The 22,606-nt window shown below is 39.8% G+C and overlaps 1 protein-coding gene across 1 annotated transcript in view; it reads left to right on the top strand.

The window, feature by feature from the left end:
• The first annotated feature begins 9,477 nt into the window (after window positions 1-9,477).
• LOC113658753 (ubiquitin-protein ligase E3C-like) overlaps window positions 9,478-22,606 on the top strand; it is a 51,480-nt gene continuing 38,351 nt past the window's right edge. The window contains exons 1-10 of the mRNA XM_027171321.2: window positions 9,478-9,554; window positions 17,827-17,932; window positions 18,018-18,071; window positions 18,192-18,266; window positions 18,773-18,919; window positions 20,447-20,562; window positions 20,943-21,100; window positions 21,192-21,345; window positions 21,745-21,965; window positions 22,220-22,371. Coding sequence (XP_027027122.2) covers window positions 17,867-17,932; window positions 18,018-18,071; window positions 18,192-18,266; window positions 18,773-18,919; window positions 20,447-20,562; window positions 20,943-21,100; window positions 21,192-21,345; window positions 21,745-21,965; window positions 22,220-22,371 — 1,143 coding nt within the window. The 5' untranslated portion in view covers window positions 9,478-9,554; window positions 17,827-17,866. The remainder of the gene's footprint in view (window positions 9,555-17,826; window positions 17,933-18,017; window positions 18,072-18,191; window positions 18,267-18,772; window positions 18,920-20,446; window positions 20,563-20,942; window positions 21,101-21,191; window positions 21,346-21,744; window positions 21,966-22,219; window positions 22,372-22,606) is intronic.

The following is a 22,606-nucleotide window of genomic DNA, read 5'->3' as shown; positions in this document are numbered from 1 at the left end:
CAAGCTTTTGTGGCACGCCTTGGCACATGCATACATGTATGGTCTCGCAGGAGAACCACCTCTTTTGTGAAAAGTTGAGCAACAGAATGTGAATCTGCATGACACCTTAGAAATATTAGAAAAAGAAATCAGCATATAGCCAGTTAGTACGGTTTGTAGTGTTGTTAAGGTTTTATGTATTCTTTACCTCTTGCATTAATTTGACTTGGTACACTTGGCACACCTGGCCTCTGGCATAATAATTGGAACAGTAATAGTAACAGTAATAACATTATGACTCTATATAAAGAAAAGATTTTGTCTTTGTTTCATAAATTGGAGAACCAGAAACTAGTCTCAGAAAAATGTTTGTCTGTATGAGCAGCAAGATTTGATCACATCACACAAAGCTGCCTGGACAGAATTTAATGAAACTTTCACAGTACTTAGATATCTGCCTGAAGTTTAACCTGCACCATAAGTGAACTCAGAATGTTTAGTAAAAGCGATGTTACGAACAGTTAAGTGCCGGATTTAATAATATACTTAATAAGCTACTAATAACCTACTTGCTCAATGTAAACAAACACCTGCACCAATAGATATCCATTATAAAAGCTAAACTGAATATTTTTACTGGAATTAGTTCATACTTTCACCACTGAAAAAAGTTGGGAGTCCAGATGATGCACACACAGCAAACATAGGCATAAGGCAAACAAGAAAAGGTTGAAGCACAAAAATCATTCACAGAGGGAGAAATAATGAATTAGAAAAAGAAACAGACCGTAATATGAAAATGTGTTTGAAGATAAATGTGTTTCTGGGGAGGACCACAGACTTTATTCTCACTGTAATAACTTTTCTTTCGGCTGCTCCCGTTGAGGGGTCACCACAGTGGACCATACGCACATCTACTTCACACAGGTTTTACCCCGGATGCCCTTCCTGACACAACCCTCCCATTATTCCCTTATTATTCACCTCTTCTTTCTTGTTCCCTTCGAGTGAACGGACGCAGATTGTAAACAGGGGTTGATGCACACGGTCCCTGAGGACTGGGGATGACGTTTCCTTCAATAGCATTACTTGTACTAGCAGTTAGATGGCCATGAGCAGGCTGGCTGAGGCCCACTGCATTTGGCCTTCCTCGGTGAAATAGCAAATACATTTCTTCATCCGTAGTCCGATACCGAGTGTGGTTTACGGCACCACTTTAGGCCGTACACACACTCACCAACGTGTTAACCATCTCCTCATTTCTTAAAATTGCAGCAACTAAGTTTCTCGCTGACTCACTCTTTCTGCCTAAAGTACAAGATATCGGGTGCATCTTGATGACGTCAGAATCCATTCAATATATTCAGACTTTTCATTCAATATATTCAGAGTTTTCATTCAATTCTCTCATGAATAATTTCCTAAACGGCATGCCATAATATATATATATATATTTTTTTTTATTATTTTGGCCTCTTATGATGTTTGTATACTGTGTGTAATACAAGCTTGCAGGGAGGTACAAGCTACTGCATCCATTTCATATCTGTTCAGTTGATGTGTATGGATTTTTCCTGCATTTATTTCAGTGTGCAGACATGGGCAGTGGGTTATATTGTGTTATATTGTGTTATATACAGACCTTTCGAATGTGTATTTATCCTTTTGTTGTATAATATGCTTTGATTCTGTGCTTTCCTTCTTGTAGAGTCACTGTGTGACTTCAGTTTGGACAGGAGCTGATGGTTTACCTGCTTTGTTTTAACCTTATTCAATAAAGGAACATAATGTTACACTTTGTGTTTTTATATTTATATGGAATGTGTATTTTATACCACAGAGTATAAAAGTAAGAGTAAGGAAATATGACACAGTATTAGGGCCACACTGAGGAAGAAGGAAAAAGTCATATTTATGAGGCTGGTTCTTTCTGTGGAAAAGATGCATATACTTTTTACAGTCCTGATACTTATGACAATGTGATGCTGATGTGCCAAAAGATTAAGTATGTCCTTGTTTGTGAAACCATACTGAAGAACAATTCCACGAAATGCCCCACAGCGGTCATTTTAACAACTGTCCTCCTCTAAAACAACGGTTTACAATATTATGACTTCATTCTCGAAGTCTGTGATTTTTCTTTTTTCCCTCTGTGGCCCTAATATTCTATCATTTTATATATAGCCTTATTGTCTATGGGAAACTGTAAATGATCTGATGACAGCAACATCATCTAAAAATCATCATTTATCCAAAATGATTGAAATGAATGATCACAAATGTTTAAATAATGACAGTGGGTCTAGTTATATGTGATGTGGGCAGCACTGTTGTATAAAGTAGTAGTAAACAATACTTGAGTAAAAGTACAAGTATTGTACTAGAAAAAGACTTTGGTAGAAGTGAAAGTCACCTTTTAGGATATTACTCAAGTAAAAGTCTTAAAATTAGAGAGAGTGAAGTGACATACGGCTAAGTACGGTGACCCATACTCAGAATTCGTTCTCGGCATTTAACCCATCCAAAGTGCACACACACAGCAGTGAACACACACACACACACACACACACACACACACACACACACACACACACACACACACACACACACACACACACAGCAGTGGGAAGCCATTTATGCTGCAGCGCCCGGGGAGCAGTAGTGGGGGATTCGGTGCCTTGCTCAAGGGCACCTCGGTCTTGGCCGGCCCGAGACTCGAACCCACAACCTTCGGGTTACGAGTCAGACACTCTAACCATTAGGCCACGACTAATTATTAAAAGTAATTTTCTGATATTTAATGCACTTAAGTATTTGAAGTAAATGTAAAAGTAAAATTTCAGTGATTTTCTGTAGGCATAAGAATGATTTTATTTTGTAGTAACGAGTAACGAAGATGCTTAGTGGGAATATAACGGAGTAAAAGTATACATTATATCTAGGAAGTGTAGTGGAGAAAAAGTGAAAGTTGACATAAATTTAAATAGCAAAGTAAAGTACAAATACGTGACATTAAGTACGGTAACGAAGTATTTGTATTCTGCTGCAAGACTGGTGGGCAGTGGAATAACTATTGGTTTCTGTTTGTGGTGACTGCTGACTGACATAAGGGATGAGATTAAATAGATCCTGGAACTTGGCCTGTTCTGGAGCAGGCTAGCTCCACAGAATAAATCTCCATGGTAATTTAAACCATAACATCCTACCGCCCCCAATCCAGCTTTAGTGCAACCGGATCACGGATAAATTGAGCAAGGATCACCAAGATATCCTGGCTTAATCCCTTATCCTAGTTTTGTGCAATAAGCCCCAACTGGGTTAAGGAGCAAAAACAGCTGGTTTTTTTTTTCTTTTCTCTGATTTCTTTTTCTCTCCTTCTGCAAATCTGAATCATCATTCAGTAGAACATGTAAAATATTTGTAAAAGCGTGAACATGATAAAAAAAATCGGAACAGAAGTCACTACTGAAGTGGAAGGCGGTGTGCTAATATGTTAGCTCTGGCTTAGCTAATTAACACTTTTACAGGTTATAACGGTATACTGTAGTTTTTAAATACTTTATATTGGTTATTTTTCTCTGTACAGTGCAATGTTTTACTAACTGATTATCTTTTTTTTAACTTTTATTTAGCTAGTGTTCTCTCCCTAGTTAACCGAATCAGAATCAGAATCAGGTTTATTGGCCAAGTGTGTTGATGTTCACACACACACATGGAATTTGGTACCAGCTGGTTGTGACTCTCAAAAGTACAGACATAAATAACACTATACTATAGATTTAGCTTGAACTATACAAGACAAGACCAACCAGACTATACAAGACAATACAGACAACATATGACAGGTGAGTTATGTACATAAAGTGTGAGAGGTGCATGGTAGTGCAAATAACAGTATTGTACAATATGATGTGTTGACTGACAGTTCTGATAATGCAGTACTTATAGATATGATGCAGGGAATATTATTATGATGAGTTTTAATCAGGGTGAATGTCTGGGGAATGAAACTGTTCCAGAACAAAGTGATTTAATATATTGTAGGCTTAAAGCAGCACAAAGTGATTCAGTATGGGCTAATAGCAGCACAAAGTGATTCAGTATGGGCTAATAGCTGCTCAAAGTGATTCAGTATGGGCTAATATCTGCACAAAGTGATTCAGTATGGGCTAATAGCTGCACAAAGTGATTCATTATGGGCTAATAGCTGCACAAAGTGATTCAGTATGGGCTAATAGCTGCACAACGTGATTCAGTATGGGCTAATAACCGCACAAAGTGATTCAGTATCAAGCTTCAGTTGACACACATACTGTACCTGTGTTATGGAAGACTTCATATATAAAACCATTACCTAAAATTCCATGTCCAAGAGAATACAAAGATTTTAGACCAATAGCCCTTACTTCAGTAATTGTGAAATGTTTTGAAAGATTGATACTTCTGCACTTGCAGTCACTGCTTTGGTGCATATCCTCTCTAAACATTTAGATCAGTCCAATACAACTATAAGGACCCTGTTTTTAGATTTTTCCTCTGCATTCAATAACATAAAAGTGGACATATTGGTGTTAAAACTTGTACAGTTGGGTGTAAATTCTCATTAGATTCATTGGTATATCTCATTCCTTACTAATAGAGTTCAGAGAGTTATAGTGGATAAAACGTTGTCATCTTCTATCACAACAAATGTTGGAGTACCCCAAGGTTGCGTCAGCTCCACCATACTTTTCACCTTGTATACAGAGGACTGTCGAACTGACAAGTCACATCAGTATATTTTAAAGTATTCTGATGACACTGTGTTAATATCGGTGTTGAACGATCAGGACAGTCCTGGGTTTCATCAACAACTATTTTGTTTGAATGGTGTGAGAATAATGATCTTGTCATTAACATAAGTAAAACAGAAGAGATTATATTTGGGTCTACATGCGACACTCATATAAATAATGCCTGTTTCTATTCATAATAGTAAAATCAGACAAGTTAAAACATATAAGTATTTAGGTGTAACGATTGATGACATGTTAACATGGAATGATCACATTGATGCTCTCAGTAAAAGAACAAAGCAGAGAATCCATTTTCTTCATCGTCTTAGGTCTTTCGGCGTAAGCAAAAAGATTCTTTTGTTCTTTACGTCTGTAATAATGAGTGTACTGTAATATTGCAACTTTATTTGGTATAAAAGTCTGTCTGTTAAGCTAAAAACACAGTTGTTTAATCAATTAAAATCTGCTCAAGGATTGGTGGCATGCCTCTAGAGAAGCTATATGACTCAATTTATAATAATAATTTGTTAAGACTGGCTAATAATATAATTTCTGGTCCCAATCATGTTCTGCATAATGAGTTTGAAGTATTACAATCAAATCAGAGGTACAGAATCCCACGATTCAAAAAATTGAAAATGAAATACTCCTTTGTGCATCGGGCGATCCTTGAGCTAAATAAGAACTTAAAGGCAGGGTCTCCGATTTTTGAGAAATGCTTCAAAAAACTGAGTCGGGCTGATAATAAACAAAGTCAAAACAAAAGTGTAGCCAATGAGCAGAAAGGGGCGGGGCTTGTCAATATGCGGAAGAGAGAGTGTTCAGTGTAGAGGTCTTCTCGGGTCTAAAGAAATGTACCTGACCCGAAGTGACCCGAATCACTTTATACCCGAACCCGACGTGCATATTACCCGACCCGAGACAAACCCGAAAAAATTAGACCCGAGTCCCCTGATGGCAATTTTTTTTAACCCGACTGGACCCGAATGTTGCGTAACTCTACACTAAAGTAACCACTACAGCGTGGATTCAAAATTGATTGACAGGTCTGTTTCAACGAAAATTAGCTTACCGCCAGCCACACGTCACCAGCCACACGTCGCAAGCGGTCTTGGCAAACAGAGGGGAGGTTGGAAAAGGACTCGAGTCGATGCACACACATGAGATACAGTAGTTCGGGTCTTCTTGGGTCCGTTCGGTAATAACACATTCAGTTTAAATTACCCGAGACCCGATGCCGCTATTATTATACCCGACCCGTGTCCGAGGTACACGTGAAACTTTTAGACCCGAACCCGCTCGGGTCTCGGGTCGGACCTTGTGTTTTCGGATCTAAGTGGACGCGTGAAGACCTCTAGTTCAGTGCGCATGTGTGACATTATCAGAAAGCGGTTTTATCATTGACATGGAGGCCTCCCACTTGTTAAGGGACCAAAAGTAATGGGACAGAATAATAATAATTATAAATCAAACTTTCACTTTTTTTAATAATATTGCACAATATTCCACTATTTTCCCTTAAAAAACTCTTTGGTTGCTTTGGCAGTATGCTTTGGGTCATTGTCCATCTGCACTCTGAAGCGCCATCCAATGAGTTCTGAAGCATTTGGCTGAATATGAGCAGATAATATTGTCCAAAACACTTCAGAATTCATTCTGCTGCTTTTGTCAGCAGTCACATCATCAACAAGAGAACCAGTTCCGTTGGCACCCATACATGCCCACGCCATGACACTACCACCACCATGCTTCACTGATAAGGTGGTATGCTTAGGATCATGAGCAGTTCCTTTCCTTCTCCATACTCTTCTCTTCCCATCACTCTGGTACAAGTTGATCTTGGTCTCATCTGTCCATAGGATGTTGTTCCAGAACTGTGGAGGCTTTTTTATGCCCCTTTACCCCCGAGGCAGTTTGAGTGCAGGTTCGGAGCCTAATTTAGAACCAGTTCTTTCTGTTTCGACAGCCAAAGCACCGGCTCTGAACCAGGAAAAGTGGTTCTTAAGTAGCACCAAAACGTTGCTGGTCTAGACTTAAGAACCGCTTGCGTCAGGAGCTGGGGGCGGGGCTACTGTTAGCGCATTAGATAATGTACATTAAGTTTACTAATGTTTAATACACTTTTACTTTACTGCGATATGATACATTATCAGCACACATGATAGTAGGTAGCTACATGCTAAGGCTAACTTTTTTCTGTGTTAACGATAAAATAACGTTATGTACTTTATTGATTACAACCTCCGTTTATACAGATTACACGGAGCCGCACGTACACGTTTTATTCGCCGCGTTTGGATGCCAATGTAGGTTCACAAAGCCATGAGCATTAACAGTAAAGCAACATCCGCCATTGTTGTTGTGTTTGTGTTTGCCGCGCTAAAGTTGCTGGGACATGTGACACGTATACAGTGATGTCACACTCGGCTCTGTGATGGCTCTCTAGCCGGTGGAAAGGCAAACCGGTTCTTAGAAGGTTCACCAGTGGAACCAACTTTGAACCAGCACCAGCGCTAGCTCTGAACCAGCACTCAGTTCTTTTTGGTGGAAAGGAGGCATTAGATGTTGTTTGGCAAAATCTAATCTGGTTTAACTGTTTTTTGAGGCTCACCAATGGTTTACATCTTGTGGTGAACCCTCTGTATTCATGCTGGTGAAGTCTTTTCTTGATTGTTGACTTTGACACACATACACCTACCTCCTGGAGAGTGTTCTTGATCTGGCCAACTGTTGTGAAGAGTGTTCTCTTCACCAGGGAAAGAATTCATCGGTCATCCACCAGAGTTGTTTTCCGTGGTCCTCTGGGTCTTTTGGTGTTGCTGAGCTCACCATTGCGTTCCTTCTTTTTAAGAATGTTCCAAACAGTTGTTTTGGCCATGCCTAATGTTTTTGCTATATCTCTGATGGGTTTGTTTTGTTTTTTCCAATGATGGCTTGCTTCACTGTTAGTGACAGCTCTTTGGATCTCATCTTGGAGAGTTGACAGCAACAGATTCCAAATGCAAATAGCACACTTGAAATGAACACTGGACCTTTTATCTCCTCATTGTAATTGGTATAATGAGGGAATAACACACACCTGGCCATGGAACAGCTGAGAAGCTAATTGGCCCATTACTTTTGGTCCCTTAACAAGTGGGAGGCACATATGCAAACTGTTGTAATTCCTACACCGTTCACCTGATTTGGATGTAAATGCCCTCAAATTAAAGCTGACAGTCTGCAGTTCGTTTCATTTCAAATCCATTTGTCCCAATATTTATGGACCTGCCTGTATGCCGTCCTTTGCATGATTATGCTTGTGTGTTTATCTGCAATCGTATTGCTCTTCCCTTCAGCTATGATAAAGACGTTAGTTGCCTGGGTTACGTATGTATGTGTGGGCGGAGCTATCAATACAGGGGTGGGACCCATTTGGGTTAGGGGTGTGTTTGTTTTGGTGATTTTATATGTCAACATTGGCTTTCAAAAATCGGAGACCCTGCCTTTAATCGTAAATCAAGAGTATTGTAAATGTGCTGTGTGGTGTAGTGGGATGAAGTATGAGTGAGTTTGTGGATTAAGTGATGTTGTGTAAGAGATGATTGCAAACAGAAAATATACTGTGATGCAAGAAAACTGTCATGTTCTGACAAAGTATTATATCATCATATCATATCAATAAAGGGTTAAATCAGCACATAATGATTTAAATTAAGTTATGGCTGCACAAAGATATTCAATATAGGCTTATAGCAGCACAAAGTGATTCAATTTAGTCTTATAGCAGCACAAAGTGATTCAATTTAGTCTTATAGCAGCACAAAGTGATTCAGTATAAGGTTTTAGCAGCACAAAGTGATTCAGTATGAGGTTTTAGCAGCACAAAGTGATTCAGTATGAAGATTTAGCAGCACAAGGTGCTTTGAATTAAAGTTATAGCAACAAAAATCGATTCAATAAAGGGTTATTGCAGCATGACATGATACAATATGCTTATAACAGCATAAATTGATAGAATTTGTGCTGCTATTTCTTGTACATTGCATTGTCCCCTTGAAGAGACTATGCAATGTACAAGAAAATTAAGTTAAATAGGTTTTTTTTTTAATTTTCATATTTAAATTTTCCTCTTCTGGGTCTAAACCCCGCATCATATCCCCCTGCATGATTTTCCCTCAAAAAGAAATTTTATTGGCCAATTACAAAAATTCTAGGGTCTCCAAATCCGTCCAATCATGTGTGTGAGCATTTTGTCGAGGGGCAGTTAATGGTTTTGTTGTGTTTCTGGAAGCTGCCAGCTGGGAAAAGGAGCAAAAACAGCTCTGTTTTTGTTTTCTTTTCTCCGATTTATTTTTCTCTCCTTCTGCTAATCTGAATCACCTTTCAGTAAAACATGAAAAAAAGCTTGAACATGTTAAAAATCTGAACAGAAGTCACTACTGAAGTGGAAGGCAGTGTGCTAATATGTTAGCTCTGGCTTAGCTAATTAACACTTTTACAGGTTATAACGGTATACTGTAGTTTTAAAATACTTTATATTTTTCTCTGTACAGTGCAATGTTTTACTAACTGATTATCTTTTTTTTTTTTTTTTACGTTTATTTGCTAGTGTTTGCTCCCTAGTTAATCGAATCAGAATCAGAATCAGGTTTATTGGCCAAGTGTGTTGATGTTCACACACACACATGGAATTTGGTACCAGCTGGTTGTGACTCTCAAAAGTACAGACATAAATAACACTATACTATAGATTTAGCTTGAACTATACAAGACAAGACCAACCAGACTATACAAGACAATACAGACAACATATGACAGGTGAGTTATGTACATAAAGTGTGAGAGGTGCATGGTAGTGCAAATAACAGTATTGTGCAATATGATGTGTTGACTGACAGTTCTGATAATGCAGTACTTATAGGGAGTTTTTACACCTGGTCACTTCATGTGTTGTCTCTGATCCGATAGCTATCTGATTTGTTAAAACTGTCCCATTTACATTAGACCACATAAACGCGTCTCGGCGAATAGGATATCAATCCGATCTTTCTACTCCCGCCCAATATGCAAATATATTTGACCTCATTTCCGGGGTAATTGAAATGGAACACACTTTGGTGTATGTGGTTGCTACAAAAAACAGCATTTACTGTTTGCTGCATTTTCGCTGGCAGCAGCAGTGCATTTTAAGACCAAACGAGACACTTGGGTGAAAGATCGGAGCCAGAACTGGTTCTTTTTAGTGAACTGGATGAACCGGTTCACCAAATCGGACTGATTCGTTCTAAACAGTTTGCGTCTTGAGTCAGCGCTGATCCACAAGTTACTAAAGTTACACACTTTCAGTCATGTCTGACAGTCGGTCCGACTCTAAATAAACTAATATCCCAGAGTTATATGTAACTCCTGTACACTGAACTGAGACATGTTGTGCTGAGAGAACTGTGAGCGCGAGCTGTTGATACTGCACATGCGTGAATCACTGAACCGAGAACTGAGAACTGTTTGTTTCGGATGCGTCCGAGAACCGATGAGCTGTTGATACTGCGCATGCTTGAATAACTGAACTGGTACAGCGAATCATCAGTACACTGAACGGAGAACTGTTTTGGACGCGTCTGACATACTGTGGATGCTGCGCATGCGTGAACCTTCAGAGCAAATTATACATATTGGATATGCATAGTAACTAGTCATAGGCTAAAAAACTATCGGCTTAAAAAATCAATATATGTCACTCAATATATGTCAGTTAATTTTACTATTGACTATTGTGCAGGTTTGTCTGTATTTTTATATGCCACTTTTTGTAAGTTGATGAAGATTATAGGCTATTAACTTTATATCTTTAAGACACGTAAAACACCCACGTTTGTACATCAATGCCTGTACTGCGTGTTTTAGTTGTATAACCTAAATGTAAGAAACGTATTCAACTAAACTTATGATTACAAAGAACTTTTCGTATGTGTTAAATTGATTGTATTAATATCTGCTGGCAGCGGGATGATGAAATTTGCGTCATTACGTCAGGACGTAAAAGAACTGGTGAACTGGATTTTTGAACTGGTTCATTAACTCGAACTGTCCGAAAGAACCGGTTCGCGGAAAAGAACCGAACTTCCCATCACTAGGGCTGACGTAAGTGGCTTGAACAACCACATTCATTTACACCTGTCCAGTTTCATCTGAAATGCGTCCCAGACCACCTCCTGAATGGGTATGACGGATCGGATTTATATCCGTCTCGAAACCGTTTCGGAGGGCATTTAGACCTGGGTTTTTTTACAATCGGATAGCGATCGGATCACAGAAAGAAGTGACCAGGTGTAAAAAACTCCCATAGATATGATGCAGGGAATATTATTATGAGTTAGGTGGTCACTGTGCTGTACACAGCACACCACCGCTAGGAAATGCATCAAATTCATTGTAACTTTTAAGCATTAAATCCTCTAAATACACGGTTATATTATATATTGTTTGAAAGCTTAGACTCTCAGGATTTTATTAAGCCCAGACACAAAGCATAATATGATTTATAGCAGTCATAAAAATGTAATCAAGTTGATAGTCACCTGAACTAGGCGGCGCTAGTTCAGTTTGTTTACTTACCTTTAAACTCTTCCCTTTCTTCACTGGGGTAATATTTTAAAAACAGATTTTAAAACAGATATTTTACATAAATCCCCAAGAGTCCAAGAAAATTGAATATCTAAGCCTTTTACTCCAAAACGCTTTGCTCTCCTCACAGTAATTACGTTTCTGACCAAAAACTGTAAACAGTAGTTCACTTCCGTCCTTTCTTTCGGCTCTCACTTCCCATTGGAGGCTTATAAAACTACACTTGGGTGTAAACGTTGTAGTCCAGAGTCTAACGAATCAAACAAGCTCTCTCATGAGCCAATCGGTGCCCGTGGTGCAGAGATAGACAGCTAAGGAGCAAATGATGGCTCTCCATTCTATTTGGAACACCCTCCATTTGATTGACAATTGCTCCCACCAGTTTCATGATCCGGGACCATCATACCCTTTTAGCCAATAAGGAGACGATTCGAGCGAGATACGACATGACCCATCTGGTAGGGGAGGGGGGCGCGGTAGAGCGTGCACAAAGCTTTTATTGCGCAATTCTCGAGCTTTCTCACTCTCACGCCTCAGGGTGTCAAGTTACAGGTTACAGGCATTTTTACACATTAGGTTTCTACACAGAGGGGTTCTCTTTGTTATAGACCGTTTAAACTCAGCATGCAGTCTTTTTATATAAAGTTATACAGTAAACAAATATTCAAGCAAAACAAAAACACACAGACATGTCTGTAGAAAACAATTCATATAAAATCCATTTTTGACTTCAAACTTTTTCTGATGAAAGCTAAGACATGTGGCTATGACCCTGAGTTGTTGTTTTGCTCCTGACATGTTTTACAGCAGTGTATTTAGTCAGTTTGTCAGGTAAACAACTATGACGGAAATAAAAACCCTCCATTCTAGCCTCTGTTACTTTGTGTCAGTAAGGCCTAGAATCACCCTGACACTTGTATTAGAAACTAGAGATTGTCTTCTTTCCAATGAGACCAGGCTCACCCCTATGTGTATGATTTTCATGAAAATCTAGGCCATTCGCTAACAGGTTTTAATAAGGGTGATTGTCTGGGGATAGAAACTGTTCCAGAACAAAGTGATTTAATATAGGCTTATAGCAGCACAAAGTGATTCAATATAGGCTAATAGCGGTAAAAAGTGATCCAATATAGGCTTATAGCAGCACAAAGTGATTCAGCATAGGCTTAAAGCAGAACAAGGTACTTTGAATTAGTTATAGCAACAACACGTGTTGCTTTAAAGGGTTTTAGCAGCACACAGTGATTCAATATAGGGTTATAGCAGTACAAAGTGGTTCAAATTAATGTTTTAGCAACAATCAGTGTTAAAATATAGGGTTAAATTAGCACATAGTGATTCAAAATTAGGTTATAGCTGGACAGTGATATTCAATATAGGCTTATAGCAGCACAAAGTGATTAAATATAGGCTTATAGCGGCACAAAGTGATCCAATATAGGGTTGAAGCAGCACAATATGATTCAATATTGGATTATAGCGGGACAAAGTGATTCAATATGAGTATATAGCAGCACAAGGTTCTTTGAAGTAAAGTTATAGAAACAAAAATTAAATTACTGGTTATTGCAGCACATGATACAATATAGGCTTATAGCAGCACAAAGTGATTCAATATAGGGGTTATAGCTGCACAAAAACTTTGTGCTGCTATTTCTTGTACCCGTGAAGGGACTATGCAATGTACAAGAAAATAAAGTTAAGTAGTTTTTAATTGGGTTTAATGGACATGGGCAGTTCACTTATGATTGTTTAAAAACTTGACATATTTAAATTTCCCTCCTCCAAGTCTAAACCCGCCCCATATCCCCCTGCATGATTTTCCCTCTCAAATTTGAATTGGCCAATGAGAAAAATTCTAGGGTCTCAATATCCGTCCAATCGTGTGTGAGCATTTTGTCGAGGGGCGGGATAATGGTTTTGGTGTGTTTCTGGAAGCTACCAGCTGGGAAAAGTAGAAAAAAAAACAGCTAATCTGAATCACCGTTCAGTAAAACATGTAAAAGATTTGTAAAAGCGTGAACATGTTAAAAATCTGAACAGAAGTCACTACTGAAATGGAAGGCAGTGTGATAATGCATTATCTCTGGCTAAGCTAATTAACACTTTTACATTTTATAACCGTATAGTTTTAAAATACTATATATTGGTTATTTTCTCTGTACGGTTCAATGTTTTGCTGATTAACTGATTATCTTTTTTAAAACTTTTATTTAGCTAGTGTTTGCTACCTATCTGTGAGAGGTGCATGGTAGTGCAAATAACAGTATTGTGCAATATGATGACTGACAGTTCTGATAATGCAGTACTTATAGATATGATGCAGGGAATATTATTATGATGAGTTTTAATCAGGGTGAATGTCTGGGGAAAGAAACTGTTCCTGTGTCTGGCAGTTTTGGTAAACAAAGCTCTATACCTGGGAGAAGGAAGGAGCTGAAAGAGGTTGTGTCCCAGGTGTGAAGGGTCAGTAGTGATTTTTTCTGCCCCATTTCTGGTTCTTGTGTCATATAAGTCCTTGGTATGGGCAGGGGAGTACTTTTTTTCTGCTGTTTTTTTGTAGCTGCTCCAAACCAGATAATAATAATAATAATAATAATAATAATAATAAACTTTATTTTGTATAGTGCCTTTAAAAGTAGTTTCTCAAAGAGCTTGACATAAAAGATGAAATTAAAAGAAATTAAAAGATACACATAATATTACAGACACTAAAACTAACCATACAAAAAATAAAAAGCCAATAAATAACAAACACAATAGTCACATATAAGCTACCCTAAAAAAAAAGTACATTTTAAGATGGGATTAAAAAAACACCCAGGGATTCTGCATTCCTAATCTGTGAGGGCAGGGAATTCCACAGTTTGGGAGCCAAAGAAGAATGATGGTGATGGATGTGCACAGGACAGATTCAGTGACTGCAGTGTAGAACTGCATCAACAGCTCCTGTGGCAGACTGTACTTCCTAAATTGATGTAGAAAGTACATCCTCTGCTGGGCCTTTTTGATGATGGAGTTTATGTTGCACTCCCATTGTAGGTCTTGGGAAATGTTAGTGCGCACAAACTTGAAGGTCTCCACAGATTACACAGGGCTGTATTGTGAGGGGGAGTAGAGTTGAGGGGTCTTTCCTAAAGTCCACTTTCATCTCCATGGTTTTGAGGGTGTCTAGCTCTAGGCTGTACTGACTGCACCATAGCACCAGAGCTTCACCTCCTGCTGATATGCAGACCCATTGCTATCTTGGATGAGACTGATGAGCATAGTATCATCTGCAAATTTCAGGAGTTTAACAGTTGGGTCACTTGAAGTGCAGTCATTAGTATAGAGGGAGAATAGCAGTGGGAAGAGGACACATACCTGAGGAGCAGGAGACAGTGCTAACTGTCTGAATACTGGAGGTATTACCTCTCAATCTCACCTGTTGTTTCCTGCCTGTTAGGAAGCTGGTGATTCACACCTAATATTCAACCAGACATGTATTTTTCAGACTAAATATAAAGACGTGCCCCTTCTAGTGTACTCACAGCAAAGTAGCCAGGTAGTGCCATAAAAGGTCAAATTCATGACGTCCAATCAAATGACCCCATCTGCAGTAAACAAAAATCTGTGTCCACTCAATGTCATGCGCAAGTGCACGTCTTTTTGTATCGCATATAATTCACACACAGTTTTACATCGCATCGCTGATATTTCTTGCCCATTTCTGAGCAAGAGAGTCTCATTGAAATCTCTACGAGTGGCGCTTTGAAATTGAGTTTACACAAAAATCACTACCAGATTTCTGGATAGCCTTGTATGCAGAGTATCCTGCCTTAGCAGATCGTGCTGTGAAAACATTACTGCCATTCTCGACAACATACCTGTGGGTTTTCAGCGCTTACCAGCATAAAGAACAAATATGGATACAGACTCTGCATAGAGAATGATTTAAAACTAAAACTGTCTCTGATACAACCAAACATCCCAGAGTTATACAAGTCATTTCAAGCACATCCATCTCATTAAATGGGGAGTTATTTAAAAAACATGTATGATTTGTATCCTAAAGTTGTGTTTGATCAAATAAGTTATTTTATGAAGGTACATGTGTTTTAATTCACGTTTAAAAAAAATCCAGACCACAGTTATGACAGTTATGAATGTATGTGTGTGGTGGGGGGAGGGGGGTTTACACAGAATGATGTTAAATCCCTGGGGGGTACGTCTCTGTAAAAAGTTTGGAAACCACTGGTCTAGACTCTAGGACCTAGGTTTCCAAATGAAATACAAAACTTGCTTTCATCTGAAAAGAGGACATTGGACATCTTTTTCTTCCACACTTTTTCCTTCCACTCAAATCTCTGTTAACATGCTTGGATACAGCCTCTGTGAACAGCCAGCTTCTTTGGCAATGAATGTTTGTGGCTTACCCTCTTTGTCGAGGGTGTAAATGATTGTCTTCTGGACAACTGTCAGATCAGCAGTCTTCCCCATGATTGTGTTGCCTATTGAACCAAACATTGCTGGGGTCAAGGCATCAAGCACCATGACACACAGACGTGTCAAGGAATTTCTCTACAATTGTCTTATTCCTCTTATTAAGCCCCTCCTGAACCACAATGTCAGCTCCCTATGAATGAGCTGTTACTATGGAAACTACAGGGCTGTCAAGTGTCACGCATTGAGAGTGACAGTCACGCATTTCGGTCTTTTCTCACGCTCTCCTGCCACACATTATATTTCTCACGCAGAAAAACTTTTTGACTATTTATCATATATTTAATAAGCCGAAGCGCCCAAAATGTATCTGTCTGCACCACTGTCTCTATGGAACCGGGCAGGAATCAAAGGCGTCTCCTTCTTAGTCGAGCCTGACACTTATCAGCCTATCAAAAAACGAGGCTACACAACAGCCAATCAGAAAATAGCACTATTTGGGTAAGATTTAAAGCAACAACCAGTGAAAAAAAAAAAAAAACATTTATTAGAGAGGTATTTTCGATGGGCGGTTTGAACAAAACCTCAAAAGGAAACAGCTTTTATACTGAGCACAACATACACACACATCATCTGTATGGACTGCACAGACCCTCACAAAACACACACACTGTTTTGCACACTTTTCTGCTGTTTATGCACATATTGGACAATATCTCAGTCATCTGCTGTTTTTTGCACAACTCCATATATAATCCAAAGGACCTGCTGCTAAGAACCTGCTGCTGTTCATTCTTTTACTGCACAAAATATTGTTTGAACATTCAGTATTTACACCGGTCGGTCGGCGCTGTTTCTGTTACTGTTTATTGTCTTTTGTGTATTGCATTTTTTGTACTTTTTGTATTGTCTTGTAACTTAATGTCTGCACTGTTTTTTGTCCTGCACTGTCTTTTGTCCTGCACTGTCTTGCTTGTCTTGTCCTGCACTGTTTGCACCAGGCTGCACAGTTGCACTTTATGTGGCTAAGACTACTTACATGTCCTTAGCCCTGTCTTTGTTTTATGTAGCACCTTGATCCTGGAGAAACGTTGTCTCATTTCACTGTGTACTGCAACAGCTATATATGGTTGAAATGACAATAAAAAGCTTCTTGACTCTTGACTTGACTCTTTCTCACTCTCTCTCTCTGTCTCTCTCTCACTCACTCTCTCTCTCTGTCTCTCTCTCTCTCTCTCTCTCTCTCTCTCTCTCTCTCTCTCTCTCTCTCTCTCTCTCTCTCACACACACACACACACACACAAATTAAAAAATGTAAATCGAACAAATACTTTGTATTTGGTTAAATTGTGGTCAGTGACCCTTACCAAACACAACATCTCCCCCATTATTATTATTTATTTATTTATTTTTCTCGGGGGTGCTGGGGGGTTGGAGATGTCACGTTTGCAGGTCTTCAAAACATGAGAGCGCTGAAACTAGTATGTATTGGTCATAGTTTGTTAATAATTCTAACTGATAGACTGCTGTTATAGAAAACTAATCAACACCACCTGATCAATCAGAATCTAGAATTCAGCGTATGCAACAAATGTAAATTATGTTCTAAACAAAGTGATGTATCTCTAACTCAATCATGAGTCAAGATTCTTAGGTGATTTCACTCAGAAGGCAAATCCTGTGTGTGTGTTTGAAAGTGAAAGTATAAGAGGAATCTTACTGAGAAATCGAGGCCACTTGTTGCTTGTAAACATCACAGCACTGGTGTATACTTTTGTCATTTCTATAGTAACAGCTCTTTTTTATGGTGTCCATTCTACACTGAGTCGTGGAAGGAGTCTCCATGAAAAATGTAAACCTAAATGGATATAAAGTACATCAGGTCTTTCTTTGCTGAGTGGTGTAAGAGGAATATAACACTTGTGTAATCCTTGTAGCCACATTACTGCCCTGTCTGTGATTATTTCTTTACAACAGTACAACAGAGTTTGTTCTGTTGCGTGAGCAGTTTGTGTCTCATCCTTATGTGTCTTTTTGCACACAGGACATTGTGGCCGGTGCAGCTTGATAGGAAAAGTGTAGCCATGTTCAGCTTCGAGGCAGATTTGAAGCGAGCGCCCAAAGTGTCCCTTGGAGGGGCAAGTAAAAAGGTGTGCTGCCATGCCTCGTCCATCACTTCCTCCTGAGCAGTGCTGTGTTTTCTCATGTGTGTTAATGAGCTGGTTTGTTTTGTAGGAGCAGAAAGCGTCACTTCTTCACCGGACGCAGGAGGAAAGACGCAAGCGAGAGGTTTGTGTTCTGTCGTGTTCGTAACTTGGGATGAGAGTAGTGTACATCACGATCATGTCTCTTCTTCTCTTCTCTTCTCTTCTCTTCTCTTCTCTTCTCTTCTCTTCTCTTCTCTTCCAGGATGGAAGGAAAAGGCTGAAAAACGCAATAATCATCCAGTCTTACATTCGAGGCTTCCAAGAGAGAAAACGTCAAGTATGTGAAACGTACTAGGAGAAAAAGTGATCAAAAGCATGTGCACCCTGACCATCAAACCCATATATGTTTTTTCCTCTTGAAAGCACACTATTGTATAGCATACTGTATTTCTGTAGGTTGTAGTGCTACATTTTTTCCTTCACCTTAAATACTCTACACAATCTATAGGAAAGCAGAAAGAATTCTCAGAAGATAAGAGTGGAGCTTATTAACAGTAAAGGAGAATTACATCTGGAATCATGTGTTCATCATATGGGTGTAATGGTCAAGGGTGCACAAACTTTGTGTTATATATATATATACATATATATATATACATATACCAATTTGGGATGAGGCTAGAGCGCTGCTGTGTATCAGATTTTGAGACAGATTTTTTTTTCCCTATTTTATTAAAATATGTTTGATTAACCTGCTTTATTTGAGTGTGTGTGTGTGTGTGTGTGTGTGTGTGTGTGTGTGTGTGTGTGTGTGTGTGTGTGTGTGTGTGTGTGTATTTGTAGTATGGCATTCAGCGGAGCCATTTCGACCGCTGTGTGTGTGAGAGTCAGTGCTTCTCCGGTTCCACACTCCCGGACTCTAGTCTGCTCACCCTGCTCATCCGCTGCCTGCTCTTCTTCTACCACAACAGCAAGGACACACCCCGGCTGGTGAGCACACATGCACACACAACCACACACACACATGCACACACATGCACACACATGCACACACAACCACACACACATGCACACACAACCATACACATGCACACACAACCACACACACATGCACACACACAACCACACACACATGCACACACACAACCACACACACAACCACACACACATGCACACACACAACCACACACACATGCACACACAACCACACACACATGCACACACAACCACACACACATGCACACACACACAACCACACACACATGCACACACACACAACCACACACACATGCACACACACACAACCACACACACATGCACACACACAACCACACACACATGCACACACACACAACCACACACACATGCACACACAACCACACACACATGCACACACACAACCACACACACATGCACACACACAACCACACACACATGCACACACAACCACACACACATGCACACACACAACCACACACACACATGCACACACACACAACCACACACACATGCACACACAACCACACACACATGCACACACAACCACACACACATGCACACACAACCACACACACATGCACACACCTCATAATAGCTCAAAAAGCACCTTTCCAAAGCTCTACGCAGTTATCGGGACATATCTCAGCAGGACAGATACAGACACAAACTGTAAGATGTCAGGTTGTGATTCTGAAACTATTCAATTAACATTTATTTTATCAAATAATATTAAAAGTGTGTGGCTATGGGATTAAACCTATCATACAGTTCTGTTCAGTTCTGGATGAGAAGGTGCTGGTTGTTCTCTGTTCGTGCAGCTCAAATCACAGCTTTATATTAAATCTTCAAGTATGTTACCGTTTCTATAGAAACAGCCACTCACAGGAACTCGTACAGACACACACGCTAAGACTAATAGTGAACAGGTCGTTATTTAATAAAATAATATTCTGTGGTCCATTTAAAAGTGATGGACCTGATGTTCTTTTATTTGAGCCAATGACAAAGCAGACTTATCTGTGACATTTATTTCAAAGAAAAACTATTTCACAACTTGCACTTGAGATGCCATTAAATTAAGACATTTGAAGGTAGCTGCAGTTTAGTAAAGGTTTGCGTCACCTTCCACTTGTATAGATCTTTCACATATACTGTAAAGCAAACTGTCATTTAATCAGTGAAGTGGAATTACACTAGTAATGATACACTAGAGTTAATTGTTTAGTGCCTTCATCACATTTTTCACTAGCATATGATATGTGGACATTTTATTGAAGGAGATGTTTATTTAAAGTCTCTGAATGAGTCTCTAGTATCAGAGCTTAGGAGCGGTCAGAGGTACAGCTGTAAGCTTTCTGACACGCTCAAGCTGCATTTCTAGATTCAAGAAAGGCTAAAAAGTAAATAAAAAAGGCACAAGCAGTTTACAAGTGTGTAAATCCACTGTATTAAAGTAATAATAGTGTTGTGACCCAGATGTCCTCTATCATCGGCTCTTAGGTGTGTTTCTTGTTGCAGATCTGGCTGTGTCAGAATGTAGTGAAGCATCATGCTCAGTTTGTCAAGCTGCTGGCCGGACCTGAGAGAAACACGTGTGTGTTCCAGATCAAGAAGCTTCTTGGACACTGCTGCAGGTGCCAAAACTTCTGTGTGTATATACGTGTATATGTATGCTAGTGTATGAGGTTCCACCAAACAAGGTTCTTTTACAACTGAGGGGGGGGGGGGGTAAACAATGAAAAGGACATAAACAACAAATAATCCAAAACTTTCATCAGTCAAATTTTCATTAGAAAGAAGAAGCCTGTCCTGGGAATGCTGGTGAATTGGGAATACTCCCTGTATGGGATGCAGTCCATGTCAGGGCAACATATATACACACACACACATTCTCATCTTGGGGCAGTTTAGGGTATCCAATCCACCTCCTGGCATGTTTTTTGGGAGGTTGAGGGAAACCAGAATTCCCAGAGGATTCCCCTCATAATGCAGTTATTCTGTTTGTTTGTGTCAGACTGCTGCAGCTGTGTGAGGATGAAGGTGTGAATATGGCTGTCCCCATGCGCATGCTGGAGGTGTTTACCTCAGAGAGGACCTACCTGTCCCCTCTGCAGGACGACAGCACAGCTGCTGCGCTCATAGAGCAGGTTTTGCACTATATGGTTCAGAAAGGTACTTTGCCCCGTCCCACTTTTATTCCAAGCCTCAGACACAATGAGGCTTCTTCCGTTCACTCGTCTCCCTTCTCATTTTTCTTCTGCAGGATACTACAGGATGCTGTACGTGTTGGTCAGTCACAAGTTACCGTCCAGTTTGGATTACAGTGATGCCCCCTCGCTTCCTCTGGCACACACACTGCTGGAACACACACTCAAACCACTGCAGTTTATGTACAGCTCCTGTCCCAAGGGTGCCAGGTACACACACACACACACACACACACACACACACACACACACACACAAACTTTGATGAGACTTTTCACTTTGCTGTATTGTTTATATAATTGTTTTCATGACTACAATTGGTTCTACTAGAGACCTGTAGTTTCTGGTGGGGAACAAATTAGTTGTACATCTCGAAGTGCAATACTGAATTCTTCAGCATGGTGGATGTTCATGACCTTGCTCTTGTGTATATCATGTATGCTTTGGTTAATATGAGATTTTTGTCAAAATTAATTTTGCATAATGTTATATATACTTATAGATCTCTCTCTCTCTCTCTCTCTCTCTCTCTCTGTCTCTCTCTCTCTCTCTCTCTCTCTCTCTCTCTCTCTCTCTCTCTCTCTCTCTCTGTCTATCTCTCTCTCACAGGCAGTTAGTGTTCTCAGCCTTTACAGAAGACTTCATCTCTCTTCCATTCACTGAGCAGATGCTTCACTTCTTTGTCCCAGCACTGGCGGACCGAAGACATAGCTTCCCATTTCATGACTTCCTGTTCTCCCTGCAGGCCAACATCTCCTTGTCAGACCAGGCCCAGTGTCATGCCCCATGGCTCTTCTACTTTGTTCTGTCACTCGGAGAAATGGGCCTTGGTGAGCTGGAGTGTGTGTCCTCTAAAGTCCATGTCTGCTGTTTCCATACTCTGGTTTTACTCAGTGTGTGTGTGTTTGTGTGTGTGTGTGTGTGTGTGTGTGTGTGTGTGTGTGTGTGTGTGTGTGTGTGTGTGTGTGTGTGTGTGTGTGTGTGTGTGTGTGTGCCTATGTGTGTGTGTATGTGTGTGTGTCTATGTGTGTGTGTGCCTATGTGTGTGTGTGTGTGTGTGTGTGTGTGTGTGTGTGTATGTTAGGCTCTCTATCAGAAGAAGGGCTGATGTTGTATCTGAGCTCTCTGCATGCTCTGTTCCCTCTGCTTCCTGTGAGTGAGAGTCACGCCAAATTTGACGTCGCACGTGGCTCTGAGGATGAAGATAAAAACTGTACACAGCCTCCTCCTGTACAGGTACACACACACACACACACACACACACACACACACACACATTCACAGACATTTCTGTTTACACACCAGCCTTGTGATATCAGCCCTGCCATGTATTCAGTTCTCACATCTATCTATCTATCTATCTATCTATCTATCTATCTATCTATCTATCTATCTATCTATCTATCTATCTATCTATCTATCTATCTATCTATCTATCTATCTATCTATCTATCTATCTATCTATCTATCT

The sequence above is a fragment of the Tachysurus fulvidraco genome, chromosome 19 (genome assembly GCF_022655615.1).
Source record: "Tachysurus fulvidraco isolate hzauxx_2018 chromosome 19, HZAU_PFXX_2.0, whole genome shotgun sequence".
Classification (NCBI taxonomy): Eukaryota; Metazoa; Chordata; class Actinopteri; order Siluriformes; family Bagridae; genus Tachysurus; species Tachysurus fulvidraco.
Note: the sequence above shows the minus strand (reverse complement) of the source record. Positions and strands in the feature narration are given on the sequence as shown.